This window comes from Patella vulgata, chromosome 1 (assembly GCF_932274485.2).
Source record: "Patella vulgata chromosome 1, xgPatVulg1.2, whole genome shotgun sequence".
Classification (NCBI taxonomy): domain Eukaryota; kingdom Metazoa; phylum Mollusca; class Gastropoda; family Patellidae; genus Patella; species Patella vulgata.
The window spans coordinates 10668652-10686562 of NC_065879.2; the positions used below are offsets into that span (position 1 = coordinate 10668652).

A 17911-nucleotide genomic window follows, 5' to 3' on the forward strand; every position below is an offset into this window, starting at 1 on the left:
ATGGTGGCAATTCGCCATACTATTTTATATAAATGTTTGAATTTTGGGGATAGGATTCCCAATACTTAGGTCATTTTGAGAAAATCTTGTGGTACTTATTATTTCTACGGTCACGTTTGCAATGCATGGTATGAACATTTTATCTGACCAGCGGCGTTTGCCGACTACTCTTCTTCCGTTTATTAATGGGTTATTTTCGTGCACTTAAAATGAAACATTCATACGGAATCATTCGATGCTTTCCGTCCTCCGCTCGCATTATGAAGAAAGAATATTGATTATAATATTTAACGTCTTCTTGAAAGCCTTAAAGAGGCATCATGGAATATTATAAAACGGGCTGGCAGTTCTCACAATAATAGTTAAAAACTAGATAATATAAAGGGGATATTCTGAACATTTCAGTCAAATTGTTCTACTCTGAACCGAGATATTAGCGTTTGAATTTTAGGCCTATTATAGGCCTTCGATCACCACTGCTAAAGTTTTGGATTAAGTCATCAATGAGCGTTGAGCAACAAATCGGATTCAAATCCAGTGAAAATACAACACATAAGATGTTTATGGTCAGGATAAGTTAAATTAATATCCAATTAATAATTTAGAAAACATTTTAGGCCTAAAGCAAGACCTGCAATAGGCAGCTTTAGTTCTTGCCTAATGATTGTTAACATATTCTGCCTCTCCAGGTGAGAGTTGTCTACTTACACGGCCTTTTCAGTTACATTCAACACAGTCTTGGCCGTTTCTAAAGCATTTTGAGCGCTGAGTTTCGCTGCGTCTACGTCTGCGGTGGAAATGGACGTATTTACAATCTGTTCAGTAATAGTCGTCATATCTGCATTGGGTCGGATTGTAAAGGCGTTCACGTCAGTCACTTTCGTACTTGATTGCGCCATCTTGTTTTTCACATCAACCAACATCTTGGAACCTGCTATAATAGCCTCGAACGAGCTAGTTATATTTCTCAATGCTGCTTCTGCGTCAGTCTGTGAAAGAAAGAGGGTAGAAGAATATAAATTTTAAAATATCAAATAGTTAAATAATTAAGAGTACCGAATAACATGGGCTTTAATGCCTCGCTAACACAATGCCTCGATCATTTTCCAATCTGATAAAAAATACAGATCTATATTTCGTTTCGTTTTTTTTTATACTTTCGATGGTCTACACTATATGAAGATCTGACAAGTTCTTGCAGTAGGTCGCGTCAGAGGTCATACGAGCAGCTTTTGACCTATGACGTCAGACGTTTGATTAACCAATCAGCATTGATGTTACTAGTGGATTACCCACAGTTCCGTGCAAAACACGCCGAAAGCTTGCCGTAACAGACCGTTGCATTGGCTAATTCCTCACACCATTCAGAACATGTCAATGATAACAACTCTTTCAGATCCTAGCGTGGGTAAAGACAAGTAAAACGAAATTTTGAACTATAAAAACGAAACGAAATAGGATCTGTGTTTTAATCAGATTGTTCATTTTCGAGACAAAAATGAAGAAAATTTATTTCTATAGTTGGGTCATCTTCCTGAAGCAATGGCACGGGAAATCCCTCGCTTGCCACTGATGAATTGACTACTAATACTTGAGCTTTTGGGGGATTATGTCTATTCTTCCCGTTCAATCAAATCTATACTAAGTACTGCAGCACGACAGTCCTTGTTTAATCTGGGGTATTCCCCAAAACTTTGGACAGTGATTTAAGGTATTAAGAACGGAGAAAGTATTGTTCGTCTCCTAGCAGTATTGTTACATTGCAGCCGTTTTGATAGCCTTGTTTGTCACGCAATTATTTTTTCTTCAATATTCTGCTATGCACTGGTTAATTGGGCGTAATAAATTTCGTGAGTCATGACGTAACGTTATGTAAACATATTTGAACCCGAATGATATTGTTACGCAATTAGGTATTGGCTGTTAATCGAACTATTGACCAGAAATTTGCTTTCATTACGGCAGTCTTGGGTGGGATTAGGTCTAATCAAACAAAACACCGCGAGGAGTATGTAGTTGGGTGTGCAATGTCATGGATGGAAATTTGCCAGAACAGCTGTATACGGCTGGGCCTCGGATTTTCGTCCCATCTGAACGGCTAGACACACTATCCATGACAGCCCCACATGCGCAACTACTAACACGCGAAGGCCAGGTCGGGAATCGAACCCGGCATTTTCTAGTTACAAATAGCAACAAAATACCCCAACGTGTGCATTTCTCAATAGATAATAAAATATCGTCTTTACCAACCTTATACTTCACGGCAGAATTATACGTTTCCATCGATGCAGTCGATAAAGCCACTGATTGGTTATAGGCTTCTTGACTCTCTTGTAGTTTGGCCTGTGTGCTGTCTCGGACTTCATTAGTTTTCTGTATAACCATGGTCACAGATTCGTTAGCCGAGTTGAATTGCGATGTCATTTCTTCTATAACGGCGTTCAAGTCTGCTAAAGTAACTTTAGAAGAATTTATGACGCTGTTAATTTCTGATATACTTCCTTCGTTGTCGTTGTATCCTTCGGAGAAGGTTCCGTTGTAGACGTTGACGGCCGTCGCCAACGTCTGTTCTGCGGCTGAAAGTATTGACATGCTAGTGGTGACACGTGCTTGGAGCTGGTTTGTTGTCTGTTCGGCGGAACCGACAAGGATAGACAACTCTTTAATGTGAGCAAAGGAAGCGTTAGCTTTCGAAAAAGCGTCTCTAATCTCGGCGCTCAAATTTGTTAATTTTGTATCCAATATGTCCGCCGTAACGGATACGTTATCGACGTTGACAACACCGGTATATTGATAGACGGTTTCCAGGGTTACCAGTGATGCATTAAGACGTGTTTCCATTTCCATTATACTTGCACTTACATTTATCATATCTTCTAATACCTGGAAAAGAACAGAGTGAGAGGATTTATAAAGCAGGACAGTACCGAACAACCGATACTAGTTAGGCTTCGATTATTTCGTAAACATTATGCAAGAGCTTAATCTGCCTATTGCATGTCTTTCTTTGCGCCTGAAATGTTATCTAAATTATCAATTAGACATTAATGAACTTATCCAGACCATAATCAACTCTCTGCTGGATCGACTTATGATACTTGAGCTTTTGAAGGAGTATGTCTATTCTTTCCATTCAATCAAATCTATCCCAAGTACAGCAACCTGACAGTCCTTCGTTTAATCTGGGTCTTCCATAAAACTTTGGACAATGATTTAGGGTATTAAAAACGGTGAATGTATGTTCGCCTCCAAACAGTATTGTTTACACTGTTTTCGATTTGATAGCCTCGATTGTCACGCAGTTAGATTTTCTGCAATATTCTGCTATACATGTACCCTGGTTCATTGGGCATAATAAAATCGTGTGTCATGACGTAACGTTATGTAAACATATTTGGTCCAATTTGGAGCTCTGTTTCAAACGTAATGCTTTTGTAACGCAGTTAGCTATTGTTTGTTAATCGGACCATTGACCAGTCATAATTTGGAACATAAATTTGCTTTCGTTAAAGCAGTGTTTAGTGGTATTAGGTATAATCAAACGAAACACTGCGAGGAGTATGAGGGTTGGGTGGCCGAATGGTTAGCACGTACGCGTTGTATCATAAGGTCTGTCATTGAGTCATCTGGTTTCGATTCCCCGGTTGTACATGACAATGGATAGGGTCGCCTGTCCAACCTTGTGGGGTTTTTTTTCGGGTCCTCTGTTTTCCTCCCACTGCTAAGGACCCCCTAAGCGCAAGTGAATTATTGAAATAAAATTGAACCACGTGTTAGTCACGAAATGACCTAGTCATTTCCTATCTAATTATGGAAATAAAATTAAACCATATGTTAGTCCCGAAATGACCTAGTCTGTGCCGAGTGGACGTTAAACCCCATTTCTCTCGTGGGTTTTCTCCGGGTCCTCGGTTTCCTCCCACTGCTAAAGACCCCTACGCGCAAGCGAATTATTGAAATAAAATTAAACCATATGTTAGTCCCGAAATGACCTAGTGTGTGTCGAGTGGACGTTAAACCCCATTTCTCTCTCTCTCTCTCTCTCTCTCTCTCTCTCTCTCTCTTTTAGAAAAGCAAGAATATGGTTTCCGTCATTTTTAAATTAACATCATATGATTTATTATTTCTACTCGTAATCGAATACCAACGATATTTCACCCCTGAAAAGCAGAAAACCAATGGTTTCAAACGTTTTACCTTACCTACGACGGGGATCAAATACTTACTTTATTTAAATCTTGTTTGATGGATTCTACGATGCTTGTTATATTTTGTGCTCTTGCTACCGATTGATTAGCGTTCTGTATGCTAGTTTCTATCTCAGTTAGATCCGCCTGTACTGATTCACTAGTCTCTAAACCTAGCAATATTAAAACATAGAATACAATTAAACATAGAAAAAAATAAATTATTTATAATAAAATAAAATATAGAACAGTCTATCTTTAAGATACATTATCTAAGATTTAGATAAAGAGCTAGCCATTCTTGCTATAATAGTTCGATAATAGATAATGTAAAATGAATAATTTGAAAATTTCATTCAAACTAATCTATTGCAAGCGAAGATATAAGCCTTTGAAGGTTTGACAAGACGTGTACAACAGGCAGACTTAGCTCTTGCATAATGTATGTTTAAATTCGCTGATCGTCATTAATTTGAGTTATTTTCAATTCCTTGCTTATTTCCTAACATTCGTCATCCTCTGTAGACGATGTAAACAAACCAGCGCCACCTATAAGTGTTGGATAATATATTTGTAAGGGCCTCTTTTTAACCTGATTGAATTCAAACTTGGGAATTATCTACCGTTGACATTTTCATTTTGTTTTCTTGAATAAATGTTAAATCGTCAACCTGGGTGCATTTGAGCGTGGCTGAAAATTAGTTATTGTTCGAAATCCAAATGACAATAAGGGCTTTAAAGGGCAAGTACTATACACATTTTCCATTAAAGCCCCTGAGTACTAACTTTCTCGACTTTTATAGTCATTCTGGGACTAACATGTAATATAATTTTCTATGGTTACGTGTACGAATTCCAACTGTCAGTTGTTCTTTTACATGTAGACCAATACACAGTAGGCCTCGTTTTAGAGACCTATCTGAACGACTAGGTAGAATTTCCTTGTCCGTCACCCCTGACATGCGAAAAACCAGGCTTCTCGGCCTTCCAGTATATAAGAAATCTGATACAAATACTTAAAAAACTAAAAATCATTTTGAAAAGTTCAAATGCTTTGTATAGACTTACCGTAATGGGAATTTATTACATTAGTTTGTTGGGTAACGTTATCAAATTCCAGACCAATATTATCTATTTTTCTCGCCCAGCCATCAAAACATTCACCACATAAAACACAACCGGGAAACGTACCTTTAAAATAGAAATATTGATACAGTATAATTGGCTTCATGTACTTTGTTAACATATCAACATGTGTAAAATATCAGCTTTATTTAGCATATTAAAATATCAACTTTATTTAACATGTTAAAATATTAGCTGCATTTAACATGTTAAAATATCAGCTGTATTTAACATGTGTAAAATATCAGCTGTATTTATCATGTTAAACATTATTTGTTAAAACGTCAACTTTTAAGGTTATTTCTTAAAATACTACTTTATGGAACGTTATATTTTGTTAAAAGTCAACTTTGTTTAACGTTATTTGTTATAAAAAATCAACTTTGTTAACGTTATTTGTTACACGTCAACTCTGTTTAACGTTATTTGTTAAACGTCAACTCTGTTTAGCGCTATTTGTTCAAACGCCAACCCCGTTTAACGTTATTTGTTCAAATGCCAACTATGTTTAGCGTTATTTGTTCAAACGCCAAACCCATTTAACCTTATTTGTTAACACGTCAACTGTGTTGTTTAACGTTATTTATTTAAAAAAAAAAGACAAACTTTGTTTAACGTTATTTATTTTAAAAAACCCCAACAACTTTGTTTAACGTTATTTGTTAAAACACCAATTTGTTTGTCATTGTTAAAACGGCAACTCTACCGTTATTTCTTAAAAAGTAGACTATGATTAATGTTATTGTTCAAACGTAGACTTCGTTTAAGATCATTTGTTGAAATGTCAACTTTGTTCAACGTTATTTAACTTTTTAAAAGTTATTTATTGAAACGCCAACTTTGTTTAATTGTGTTTAACGTCATATTTTACTACACAAACGGGGATAATGAAGACGGGCTACTTTTCCAACTGTCAAAGCTTCTTTTTCGTGTATGGTAAATATTTCGTATCATCCGAGTGACTAGACAATGATCCTTGTCAGGCCCTCCTGTATCACTGACAAGGGAAAGCAGATCTGGAAAAAACGATAATCGAACCAAGAACATCCTGGTTAGTGGACCAGTGCCATACTCACTGAGCCACCGTGATTGTCTGATTTTTAATTAATTATTCGGTTAAATTTTTTTATATATCAATGTTTCATGGCGATAACAAATACACTTACCGATATTAAATACGCTAATATAAGCAGAATATACCTCTGAAACAAAAAAGACAAGAGATATTTTGTAAATTTTCCTATATGATACTATTTACATTGCTATTTTTTTAAAATGTAAGTCCTGCTCAATAAACTTTTAACCAACACAAAATTCTAGCCCTACAAAGACTTTGTTTTTCAAATCTAAGAAATTCCATAGCAGATTAGAAACGCCCAATATGTTAGTCAGGCGACATTACCCATTCCCACATAATAACTAAGACGAAATTTACAATTGGCATAGTTGACCGAGAGTAGTGATGCATTGCGAAACACCTAGAACTGTACGCCTCGAACCCCACAGTCTACTACAAAACAGAACAGTGATTATATTTTATACACCCCCAGCCCCACCACTCTATTAAGAAACAGAACAGTGATTATATTTTATACAACCCCAGAACCACCATTCTATTAAGAAACAGGACAGTGGGTATATTTTATACACCCCCAGCCCCACCACTCTATTAAGAAACAGAACAGTGGTTATAATTTATACACTTCCAGACCCACCACTCTATTAAGAAACAGAACAGAGGTTATAATTTATACACCTCCAGACCCACCACTCTATTAAGAAACAGAACAGAGGTTATAATTTATACACCTCCAGACCCAACACTCTATTAAGAAACAAAACAGAGGTTATAATTTATACACTTCCAGACCCAACACTCTATTAAGAAACAGAACAGAGGTTATAATTTATACACCTCCAGACCCAACACTCTATTAAGAAACAGAACAGAGGTTATAATGTATACACCTCCAGACCCAACACTCTATTAAGAAACAGAATAGTGGTTATATTGTATACAGCTCCAGCCCCACCACTCTATTAAGAAACAGAACAGTGTTTATATTTTATAACGTACCTTTAGTGTTTTTCGAACACGTGTCACACTTGAGACCGATTATACCTGGTTGTGAACAATAACACTGTCCTGTTGCTAAATCGCATGATCCTTTAGCTTTACCACCTACTACAGCCTCGGCGATACCTTGCTCTTTACACCCACACGCTGAAACATTTATATCAAAATTTATAATACAGTCTATAATTAAAATCGATACTCCGTGGTATCTTTTGCATGACAGTCGCTCGTTGTTTTAAGTAATAGTATTTAACTATTACTTATGATCCCATTCAGTATTTATTTTTTATTAACTACCAGTATTTAACTAATAAATTAAAAACACAAATTATTTGTCAATTCAAATCAACATTGGTCTTGTGATCTTACAGGGAAAAGATGGGCATCTGATATCCAATATTCAAGACAAAATAAACATTTTACCATTGGTACACGAATCGTGTACCATAATGCGTTTGGAACAAGGGTCTCAAAAAACGAGGCTAGACATATTCCAAGTCATATCAAATGGTGACGCTATATTCTTATCTGGAGAGCATGCGGAATAAGTACCATCGGTGTAGACTGGAATAACCAGAAGATAAAGATTGCCATTCAATTGAGACTTCTGGCGTATTTCGCCGAACATAACTGATTAGAAATTACAGTAAAAACAGAAAGGATTTAATGTAAATCAGTTTATATACATTCATATTACATTATTATATACGTTGCGACAAATTTGTGTCAATATCGAGGTCCCAAATATTAGCGATTTATCTCCTTTAAGTATCAGTATTTAACTAATACTTTAATCCCAATCAATATTTTTTTTAATTAAGTATCAGTATTTAATTAAGTATCAGTATTTAATTAAGTATCAGTATTTAACTACATGTAATAGGTACGATCCAAGCCAGTATTTATTTTGAGTAAGTACCAGTATGTAACTAATAGGTACGATCCAAGCCAGTATTTATTTTTATTAACTTCTAGTATTTAACTAATACTTATGATCAAAGTCAGTATTTAAAAAAGAATTATAGTATTCAACCATAAAACGTACATATATATGATTTAACTAATATTTATGATCCCAGTAGTTTTTATTCAGGAATAATATTCAACCACTACCTACGATCCCAGCCAATATATTTGGATTTAATAATAATATCTAACTAATACGTAAGACCCGTTTAAAAAAGAGTTCTAGTATTTAACTAATACTTATAATCCCATGTCTAGTATTTAAGCAATACTTACGATCACAGCCGGTATCTTTATTCAATCTAAAATAAGTGTCTTCACAACCATCACATCGTCGGTTGATTACTTTATTTCTACACGTACACTGGCCACTAGTCTGAAACAATAAGAACATATAAGGTACATGACAATGGACACCAAAGCCGTAAGCAGCCAAAGAGGATTCCCTGCACAAATTTTCGGAACAGAAAGAGAAATGGGGGTCTAACGTCCACACGACAAAAAGTAGGTCATTTCGTGACTAACATTCAATGGTTCATCTTTATCCCAATAATTGGCTAGCGCGAAGGGGTCTTTAGGTGTGGGAAGAAACCGTAATGTCGCTGCTAGGGCAAAATTAATAACACCACGGCACACGGCATGGCGTAAATGATTTCCCCTTGTAGGAGGGTGCAGGACGGAGGGCCTGGCAAGGACAGCTGTCTAGTCGTTCGGATAGGACAAAACCCGAGGTCCCGTGTATACATTGACATATACGTAAAAGAGCCTTTGGCAGTTGGAATTCGATATAAGAGTAGGCCATAGTGCCGCTGCCCGGGCAAAAGTTTCTTAATAGCACACTGTATGACGTATGCCGTCTTCATTAGTCCAGTCGGAACAGAACAGTAGGACGTTAAACCTCGTTTTATTTCATTTTATTTTTGCATGGCGTAAATATTTTAGTTTTCATAAAATGACATGAAATGGGATTTAACATCCTTAAAGATACATTATGGGAGATTCGACAACGAGTTGGCAGTTCTCACTATAATAGTTAACAACCTGATAATGTAAAGGCAATTTGCTGAAAATTTCATTCAAATTGATCTACTATGAGCCGAGAACTAAACATTTGAAATTTCCGCCTAGTCTCGATCATCATTACTAAATTCAGTACGATAAACAACATAGTCTCGATTATCCATTTAATCGTTAAATCGTGAAGGAAAGTTATGCAGTAAATTGGCTCATAATTCACTAAATGTTAGATAACATTTCTGGCCTAAAGAAAGACCTGTAGTAGACAGATTTAGCTCTTGCATAATGCATCCTTAATAATTGTAAATACCTGATCACATGTTGTACCGATAGCACCCTCTGAATTACAATCACACATATCACATCCTCTACCACTAGTAAAATTATACGAATTTTGGACACATTGATCACATGTGAAGCCTTGAACATTAGGGAAACATTTACATTGTCCAGTAGACGGATCACATTCGCCATCAGAACCAGTAGCATTACACACACAAGCTAATAAAAAAGAGATAAAATGCTAGAATATTATATATATTGCTGCATTACACACCCAGGCGAATAAAATAATACAAAAAAATGTGTAGGATTACTATCAAGTTAGAATAATTATACGAAATTAAAAATTCGCTTCGTTTCGTTTGATCACCCTCAAAAACTAAAACGCATCGAAGTCGGCGATTTTCATGGAAAACATACAGTGAAAAATATAAGGCGAATAAAATAATACAAAATAATATGTAGAATTACTATCAAGTAAAAATAATTATACAAAATTAAAAATTCGTTTCGTTTCGTTTCGTTTCATCATCCTCAAAAACTAAAACGAATCGAAGTCGGCGACTTTCATGGGGACAAATATACAGTGACAAATATAAAGCGAATAAAATAATACAAAATAATATGTAGGATTACTATCAAGTTAGAATAATTATACGAAATTAAATATTCATTTCGTTTCGTTTCATCATCCTCAAAAACTAAAACGAATCGAAGTCGGCGACTTTCATGGGGACAAATATACAGTGACAAATATAAAACGAATAAAATAATACAAAATAATATGTAGAATTACTATCAAGTAAGAATAATTATACGAAATTAAATATTCGTTTCGTTTCGTTTCAACACCCTCAAAAACTAAAACGAATCGAAGTCGGCGACTTTCATGGGGACAAATATACAGTGACAAATATAAAGCGAATAAAATAATACAAAATAATATGTAGAATTACTATCAAGTTAGAATAATTATACGAAATTAAATATTCATTTCGTTTCGTTTCATCATCCTCAAAAACTAAAACAAATCGAAGTCGGCGACTTTCATGGGGACAAATATACAGTGACAAATATAAAACGAATAAAATAATACAAAATAATATGTAGAATTACTATCAAGTTAGAATAATTATACGAAATTAAATATTCATTTCGTTTCGTTTCATCATCCTCAAAAACTAAAACGAATCGAAGTCGGCGACTTTCATGGGGACAAATATACAGTGACAAATATAAAGCGAATAAAATAATACAAAATAATATGTAGAATTACTATCAAGTTAGAATAATTATACGAAATTAAAAATTCGCTTCGTTTCGTTTGATCACCCTCAAAAACTAAAACGAATCGAAGTCGGCGACTTTCATGGGGACAAATATACAGTGACAAATATAAAACGAATAAAATAATACAAAATAATATGTAGAATTACTATCAAGTAAGAATAATTATACAAAATTAAAAATTCGTTTCGTTTCGTTTCGTTTCATCACCCTCAAAAACGTAAACGAATCAAAGTCGTCGACTTTCATGGAGGACATATAGTGAAAAATAGAATATGGGAGCCCAGTTGGCTTGTTGAATATGACGCTGGCTCGGTAACCAGGCCCCCGTTTCACAAAGCATTCTCAGACTTTAGTTAATAATTAACTCAACTTTCAATCACCGTTTATGAGAAATATCTTTGATCCAGAAACATTAAAACAATACAAGTTTTGTAAAGCGCTATATTTTACTTAAAATAAGGTGAAAAATTTTGGGTAAATTCTTAACTGAAGTCTGAGAATACTTTGTGAACTCGGGGCCAAGAGTTCCGGGATCGTACTCCCAAGTGGGCTGACACGAACATAATTATACGTCTTGTCGTTCAGCAGCACGTTAAAGATGCCCTGACAGTTTGAAATCGCGCTAAGAGTGAAGAAAATTGGGTTTAACGTCCTACTGTTTTGCTCTTACTGGGCTAATACAGAAGGGCATACGAAGTACAGTGTGCTATGAGAGAAATTTTGACCAGACATCGGTGCTATGGCCTACTCTTTTTAAAGAATTCGAAATTCCAATTGTCACGTGTTCTTTTACGTGTACGCCAATCCGAACGACTATACGTTGTCCTACACCACTGACAAGGGGGAACCGCGCCGGAATATTCCGACGAACTGTCTCGGTCAACCCCACGCTCAGAATAAGCATAGGGTTTTAGTCGAATTGGTGCAGAATAGTAAGTCGCTAAAGCCACTTCGGCATGTAATAATCTTGAAAGAATCAAACTTACGCTGGCAGAAATCGGTCATGGCATCACCGGAATATTTAGCAGCACATATCTCACACTCTTTTCCTGCTGTATTATTTCTACAGTTCTCACAGATACCGGTTACTGTATCACATGTATCGGCTCTTCCATTACACAAGCATGGCACACATTTACCCCCATTCATCTATATCAATCATTAAAAAACAAATAAAGTAATCTTAACAGATCTGTTTTTAAAAATGAGTTGTCAGACTACAAAACATACATCCACACTGGTTAAACCGTCTGTGCCGTCCTCAAAGAATGTGTTATTGTCAAGGGCGTGGTGACCCATGATTTTGCATGAGTAGCAAGATTCAGTTCGGGGCCCCTCCAAAAAATAATATTTATATGTGTGTGTGCGGGGGAGGTGGGGTTGTCCCTCCCAGTGCCTCCGAGTAATATTGTGGGACATGCTAGAGTCGATTTGTGGTATATCTGACCCACGGTATATGTTTGACACTGGTTGAGCATTATGAATATAATGTTGAAATCCACATTTGCGAGGTAGGCAAAAACGCAAGTGAGCGCAAATGCTCAAAACCATGACGCAAAGCTCGTCATTGCGCCTCTCTCACTTAGCCCCTGGTTATTATAAATATCTAGATAAATAACTTGCAAAATTATTTTTTTTTAAGAACGTATAACATCAGTGGCGAGTTGAAAAGATACTAAGAAATAATCAAGTGTAATAACTCTATAAGTAGCTATTAGAAATTCAATATAATCAATATATTAAAACTTCAATGATGGGATGATAAATGTAGAGTTTAAATAATTCGCAAGAAACTGGGGACGACGAACCGACTGCGACGACAGCAATATATACTCCCACGTCATGGTACTAGTTCCCGAGATCTCTAAATGTTTCATGTTTTGCTTGTAGGAAAAGCTGAACTTACGGTAGTGTTTTCTGGCTGTCCATAATAACCAGTTACACAAGTTTCACATCTATTACCCCCATGGCCTTCCGTACAGTTGGTGCATTTTGGTCCACCACCGGCGTCCAATTCACACATTGAAGCAAATACGTTAACTTCCTCCACAATAACATTACCTGGACACGTACATGGTTTGCAATCATCTGGTTAATATAAAAAAAAATGAAAATGGGGTTTAACGTCCTACTGTTCTGCTCCGACTGGGCTAACGAAGACGGGCATACGTCATGCAGTGTGCTATGAGGGAAATTTTGACCGGACCGCGGAGACGCTACGGCCTACTTTTATATCGAATTCCAACTGTCAAGGGATATTTTACATGCATGCCAATGTGTACACGGGAAATCGGCTTATCGTACCATCCGAGCGACTAAGTTGGAATAAGAAATAAGAGTAGGCCGTCGTTGTGTGGATGCGACGAAAAAGAGGTGTGTGTAAAAGAAGCACTGGCGGTTCAAAAATACCTCCACTCTCATTTCACATGTATCCACAGGAATGAAATTTACCACATGCCATGTTAGTCTCCAAATAATCGAAATATTATATTGGCGAGATATAAACCTCAGTTCATTGGGGGTTTATCAGCTATTGGACTTTCTATAAAATACAAAGCGTCTTTTCGCGATTTGCCGTGCAATATTACACATGTTTTTATATACCTGGTGTTCCTGCTAAAGCGTTACCATAGAAACCATCCATACAGACATCACAATGGAGACCAGTGGTATTGTGTGTACACGTACAAGCACCTGTTGTGACGTTACACGGGCCACCTCCGCCATGCCCATTACATTTACAGGCCACACATGTTGAAAATGGTCCGCCATTTGGAACTTCTCTTTTATACCCTGAGGCGCACATCTCACAGAATTCTCCCTGGAACAAAAAAAGAGCATCGTGTTTTCAAGACGTTTATCAAATTGGCGGATTTTGATGTCCTTTACGTTCACGTCTTCCCGATTTATCTTGGTGAAAACAACTGGTTATTTCTAACTGTTCAAAACATTTATCGTAGTCTTGGGCAACTGTATCAATATATTGATGTGAAACTGTGGGACAAAATAATTGCAATATTATTTGGTGTTTGATTTGGGCTAAACATTCCCCCTCTCATTTCCAGTAATATAATCTAGTGGTGGTTTAATTATAGGATATTATCAGTCTAGTTTGCTTTCTATGTCACATTTATCTCTGGACACCATGTAAAATCTATTATCGATACCATGTGAAATCTACTCTGGACACTATGTGAAATCTACTATTGATACCATGTGAAGTTTACTCTGGATACCATGTACAATTTACTATGGATACCATGTGAAAGCTACTCTGGAGTCCATGTGAAAGCTACTCTGGAGTCCATGTGAAATCTACTCTGGATACCATGTGAAATCCACTCTGAATAGCATGTGAAATCCACTCTGAATAGCATGTGAAATCTACCACTTCTCGCTAAACACAAATTACCGGAATTCATTAAGGAAAGCCGATTGTCAAACCACCCTTGTTTTAGGATTAATTGTCAACAAGGATACAAAGACTGGACAACTTACAGTAAATTCTGGTGGACAGGAACACAGTTCCACATTATTTATTGGTACCATGGATTCGTTATTTTTACTAGCAGTATATAATTTGAATTCAAATAAATCTGTTTCTGCTTCACTGGCCTGTAAATATAAAAGGAGCGGGGTTTTAATTGCTGTTAATATTGTACATTAGGAATCATAATAATATCAGAGACAAAGCTAAAACTAAATAGTGTTTTACATCCAACCGTTTTGACCAACCGGCTTAATGGGGACGGACACACATTGCAATGCCCAATAAGTGACATTTCGACTGGACAGTGGCGCCCGTTTACTTTTCTGAGAGGAGTTTATCGTCCACTCGACACAAACTAGGTCATTTCGGGTCTAATATATGGTTCAATTTTATTCCAATAATTAGCTTTCGCGTAAGGGTCTATTAGCAGCGGAAAAAACCGGGGGACCCGGAGAAAACCCAGGTGGTGGGACAGGCGACCCTACTCCTTGTCACGTATAACCGGGGAATCGAAAACACGCCAGCTGACTCAATGACAGACCATTCGGCAATCCCCCCCCCCCGACGTCTTACAAAGCGCGTAACCTTTTATCTAGTGAGCCAGAACATAGGCGTTAAAAAAAGACTTTAAAGACTTGACAACCGCAAACTTGTGTTCCGGTGCGACTGGGCCAACCGAAGAGAACACGAAAGCTTCCCGACGTATTACAAAATCCAAGGCCCACCGAATGATCACTTACATTGCTGTACTTTCCTCGAACCTTGATAAACTGTATATCCGTCAAAACCTGCATAAATTCTTCATAGGTAGGTTGTCTGTTTTCTGTTCCATTAATAAACCATTCGCTTTCTTTTAATGTTACCTGAAATTAGCATGCAGTGTGTTAAACGTAGAATTTTTCATTTCGTTTTTGAATCTTTATATGGCCTCGATATCTATGGAGCTGACTATTTGTCAGGGGTCAACTGTTTATATAACCAATCAGCATATCTGTTTCTGGTGGCATTTCCGAATCTCTCAGGGGCGATAATCCAGGAAGATGCGGTCCGATATGCGCAAATATGAGAAAGACCCGAGATCTTTGGGTTATAAACATACACTTTAACATCCCCTGGTAGTTGGAAATCAAAATTAAAGCAGGCTGCAGGATAACCTTTGCCTTCTGGAAAGTTTCTTAGGAAACATGTATCTGTGATATGACCCTCGGTGCAAGCAAACACTAACCCCAAATAACGAACGAACAGTTATAGCATTAAACAAAGACAAAGAGGGGTGGGGGCAACATCCACTTGACACAAACTATGTTATTTCGGGACTAACATATGGTATAATTCTATTTAATAAGTCACTTGAGCTTAGGGAGGTCTTTAGCAGTGGGCGGAATACAAGGATCCGGCCCTTCTCTTTGTCACGTACAGGCATGAAATGGAAACCAAGGCACTTGATTCAATGACAGACTTTATGATCCAAAGTGCTCTCGGTCACCCAACGTCGCCCCCCCCCCCCACACACACACTAAATAAAGAATAGTAATTTACTCACGTTGTAATGTGTAATCGTCGTACCAGGTAAAGAAAGGTCTTTAGCCAATACAAAATCTGTGTACCTCCCTTTCATACAGACATCTCCTTCTGTGTAATTACCCAACAAATCTTCATGGGTAGATAAACGGAGGGCCATAGTAAAGAATTGACCATAAGCCGTACGTTTACCACCTATGTATTTAGCTGGTGCCAGGAAATACAGATGACTTTTATTGAGGTTGTTAGCAGAGTTCATTATTCTCATCACATATCTGATAATAATAAAAAAATAATACGATGATGATGATGATGATGATGATGGCGACGATGATAAAGTTCATGATGGTCATAGTGGGGATGATGCTGACAGTGTGAGCAGTCGAAAGATCAAACAAACATGAAGCAACAATTCTTGGCTGTGTGTAAAGTGGTATCAGGTGTTCAAAAAAGTGGATGTCCTGCAAGATACGCCCACATTTTGCAAGAGATGGACAGAGGACAAGCTCAAAAAAGAAGCGATTTTTCGTACAATCAGGGGCCACAATCAAGGAAGTTACGGTCCTATATGCGCAAATATCGAAAGAACGCAAGATCTTTGGGATATAAACATATATTTTAAGTTTCATCAAAATTGTGACCTCTAGAGGGTCCACAACTTGATATTAATACTTTAACACTTAATGCGAACAAGGAGCGGCCACTTTGTCCGGCAGTTTTGGTTCGATATTCATGAAATTCGAACTCAATCATTATGGTGTAAGTGTCATATATTTGAAGGGTATTTTTAAATGGGATAAAAATTGTGATCTCTAGAGTGACCACAAGCTAAAAACACGATTTTTTGTACAATCAGGGGCCATAATCCAGGAAGTTGCGGTCCGATATGCGCGATTATCAGAAAGAACCGAGATCTTTGGGTTATAAACATACACTTCAAGTTTCATCCAAACTGGATAAAATCATGACGTCTAGAGTGTCCACAAGCTAAAAACGTGATTTTTCGTACAATCAGGGGCAATAATCCATGAAGTATCGATCCCATACATGCCAATATCGAAAGGAACCGCGATATCTTGAAGATAAACCTATATTTCAAGTTTCGTCAAAATCGGATAAGAATTGTAACCTGTAGAATGTCCACAAATAAATTGTGGACGGACGGACGGGGGCGACGACAATGTACGTCCACGTATAAAATATGAAAACATTTTGATTTGAAAACAATATTATTTATTGCAGATGAAGACTGTCGTACTTGGGTCATGCTATACATGCTCTTTCTTAAAAAAAAAACAACCGATAAAACTTCTCCTTTGAGGAAGTCAAATATCAAACGACTGTTGTTGGTGATGATTCTCCCACAGAGGCAATTTTGTTTTCAGGAGCATAAGATTAGGCATGCAAATTATCGTACGACTTTGACAGAAAAAATATTCCAGTTGATGGGAAAATAAATATGGACAATTATTTTTTAGATAAAATTTATGATCTATTTTAAGGGAAACAAAATGAAAGTCAGTGTGAGGAAGACATAACAAAATGAAAGTCAGTGTGAGGAAGACATGTAACTATATCTTACTGAGGTGGAGGACCAATTTGAAGAGGATCATCAACCATTACATTATTACCATCACTATCAATACCCAACCATCTATCATCTACAGCTGCTGAATCTGTGACGCCCCAGGAACTGATGACCTCCGACCTGTACCAACCTTTACCTGTCGTACAGTTCGTCGTGTGTTCACTACAAAAACACTTAATGCAACCCTCATCGCTCCAACCACCAACTCCAAAATAACCTGGAAGAATTTTTAGAAAAAAGGAAGATTCTAATTTTCTAAAGATTATTTACATGACTGACACAGCTATTCGGTTACTACTAAGCAATGTTTTCATATAGGATACCAAACATTCTACTGATGCCATCTATGTCCTGTGGTCAACCCT

At 36.9% G+C, this 17911-nt stretch overlaps 1 protein-coding gene across 1 annotated transcript in view; it reads right to left on the reverse strand.

Annotated features, from left to right (window-relative positions):
• Positions 1-17911, reverse strand: part of LOC126814485 (laminin-like protein epi-1) — a 37432-nt gene that overhangs the window by 6495 nt on the left and 13026 nt on the right. Inside the window, exons 12-26 of the mRNA XM_050539656.2 lie at positions 17541-17763; positions 15981-16233; positions 15178-15300; positions 14446-14562; positions 13552-13768; positions 12854-13035; positions 11934-12096; positions 9686-9876; positions 8635-8734; positions 7393-7539; positions 6482-6517; positions 5259-5381; positions 4230-4363; positions 2254-2886; positions 709-989 (exon numbers count right to left, since the gene is read on the reverse strand). Coding sequence (XP_050395613.2) covers positions 709-989; positions 2254-2886; positions 4230-4363; positions 5259-5381; positions 6482-6517; positions 7393-7539; positions 8635-8734; positions 9686-9876; positions 11934-12096; positions 12854-13035; positions 13552-13768; positions 14446-14562; positions 15178-15300; positions 15981-16233; positions 17541-17763 — 2923 coding nt within the window. The remainder of the gene's footprint in view (positions 1-708; positions 990-2253; positions 2887-4229; positions 4364-5258; positions 5382-6481; positions 6518-7392; positions 7540-8634; positions 8735-9685; positions 9877-11933; positions 12097-12853; positions 13036-13551; positions 13769-14445; positions 14563-15177; positions 15301-15980; positions 16234-17540; positions 17764-17911) is intronic.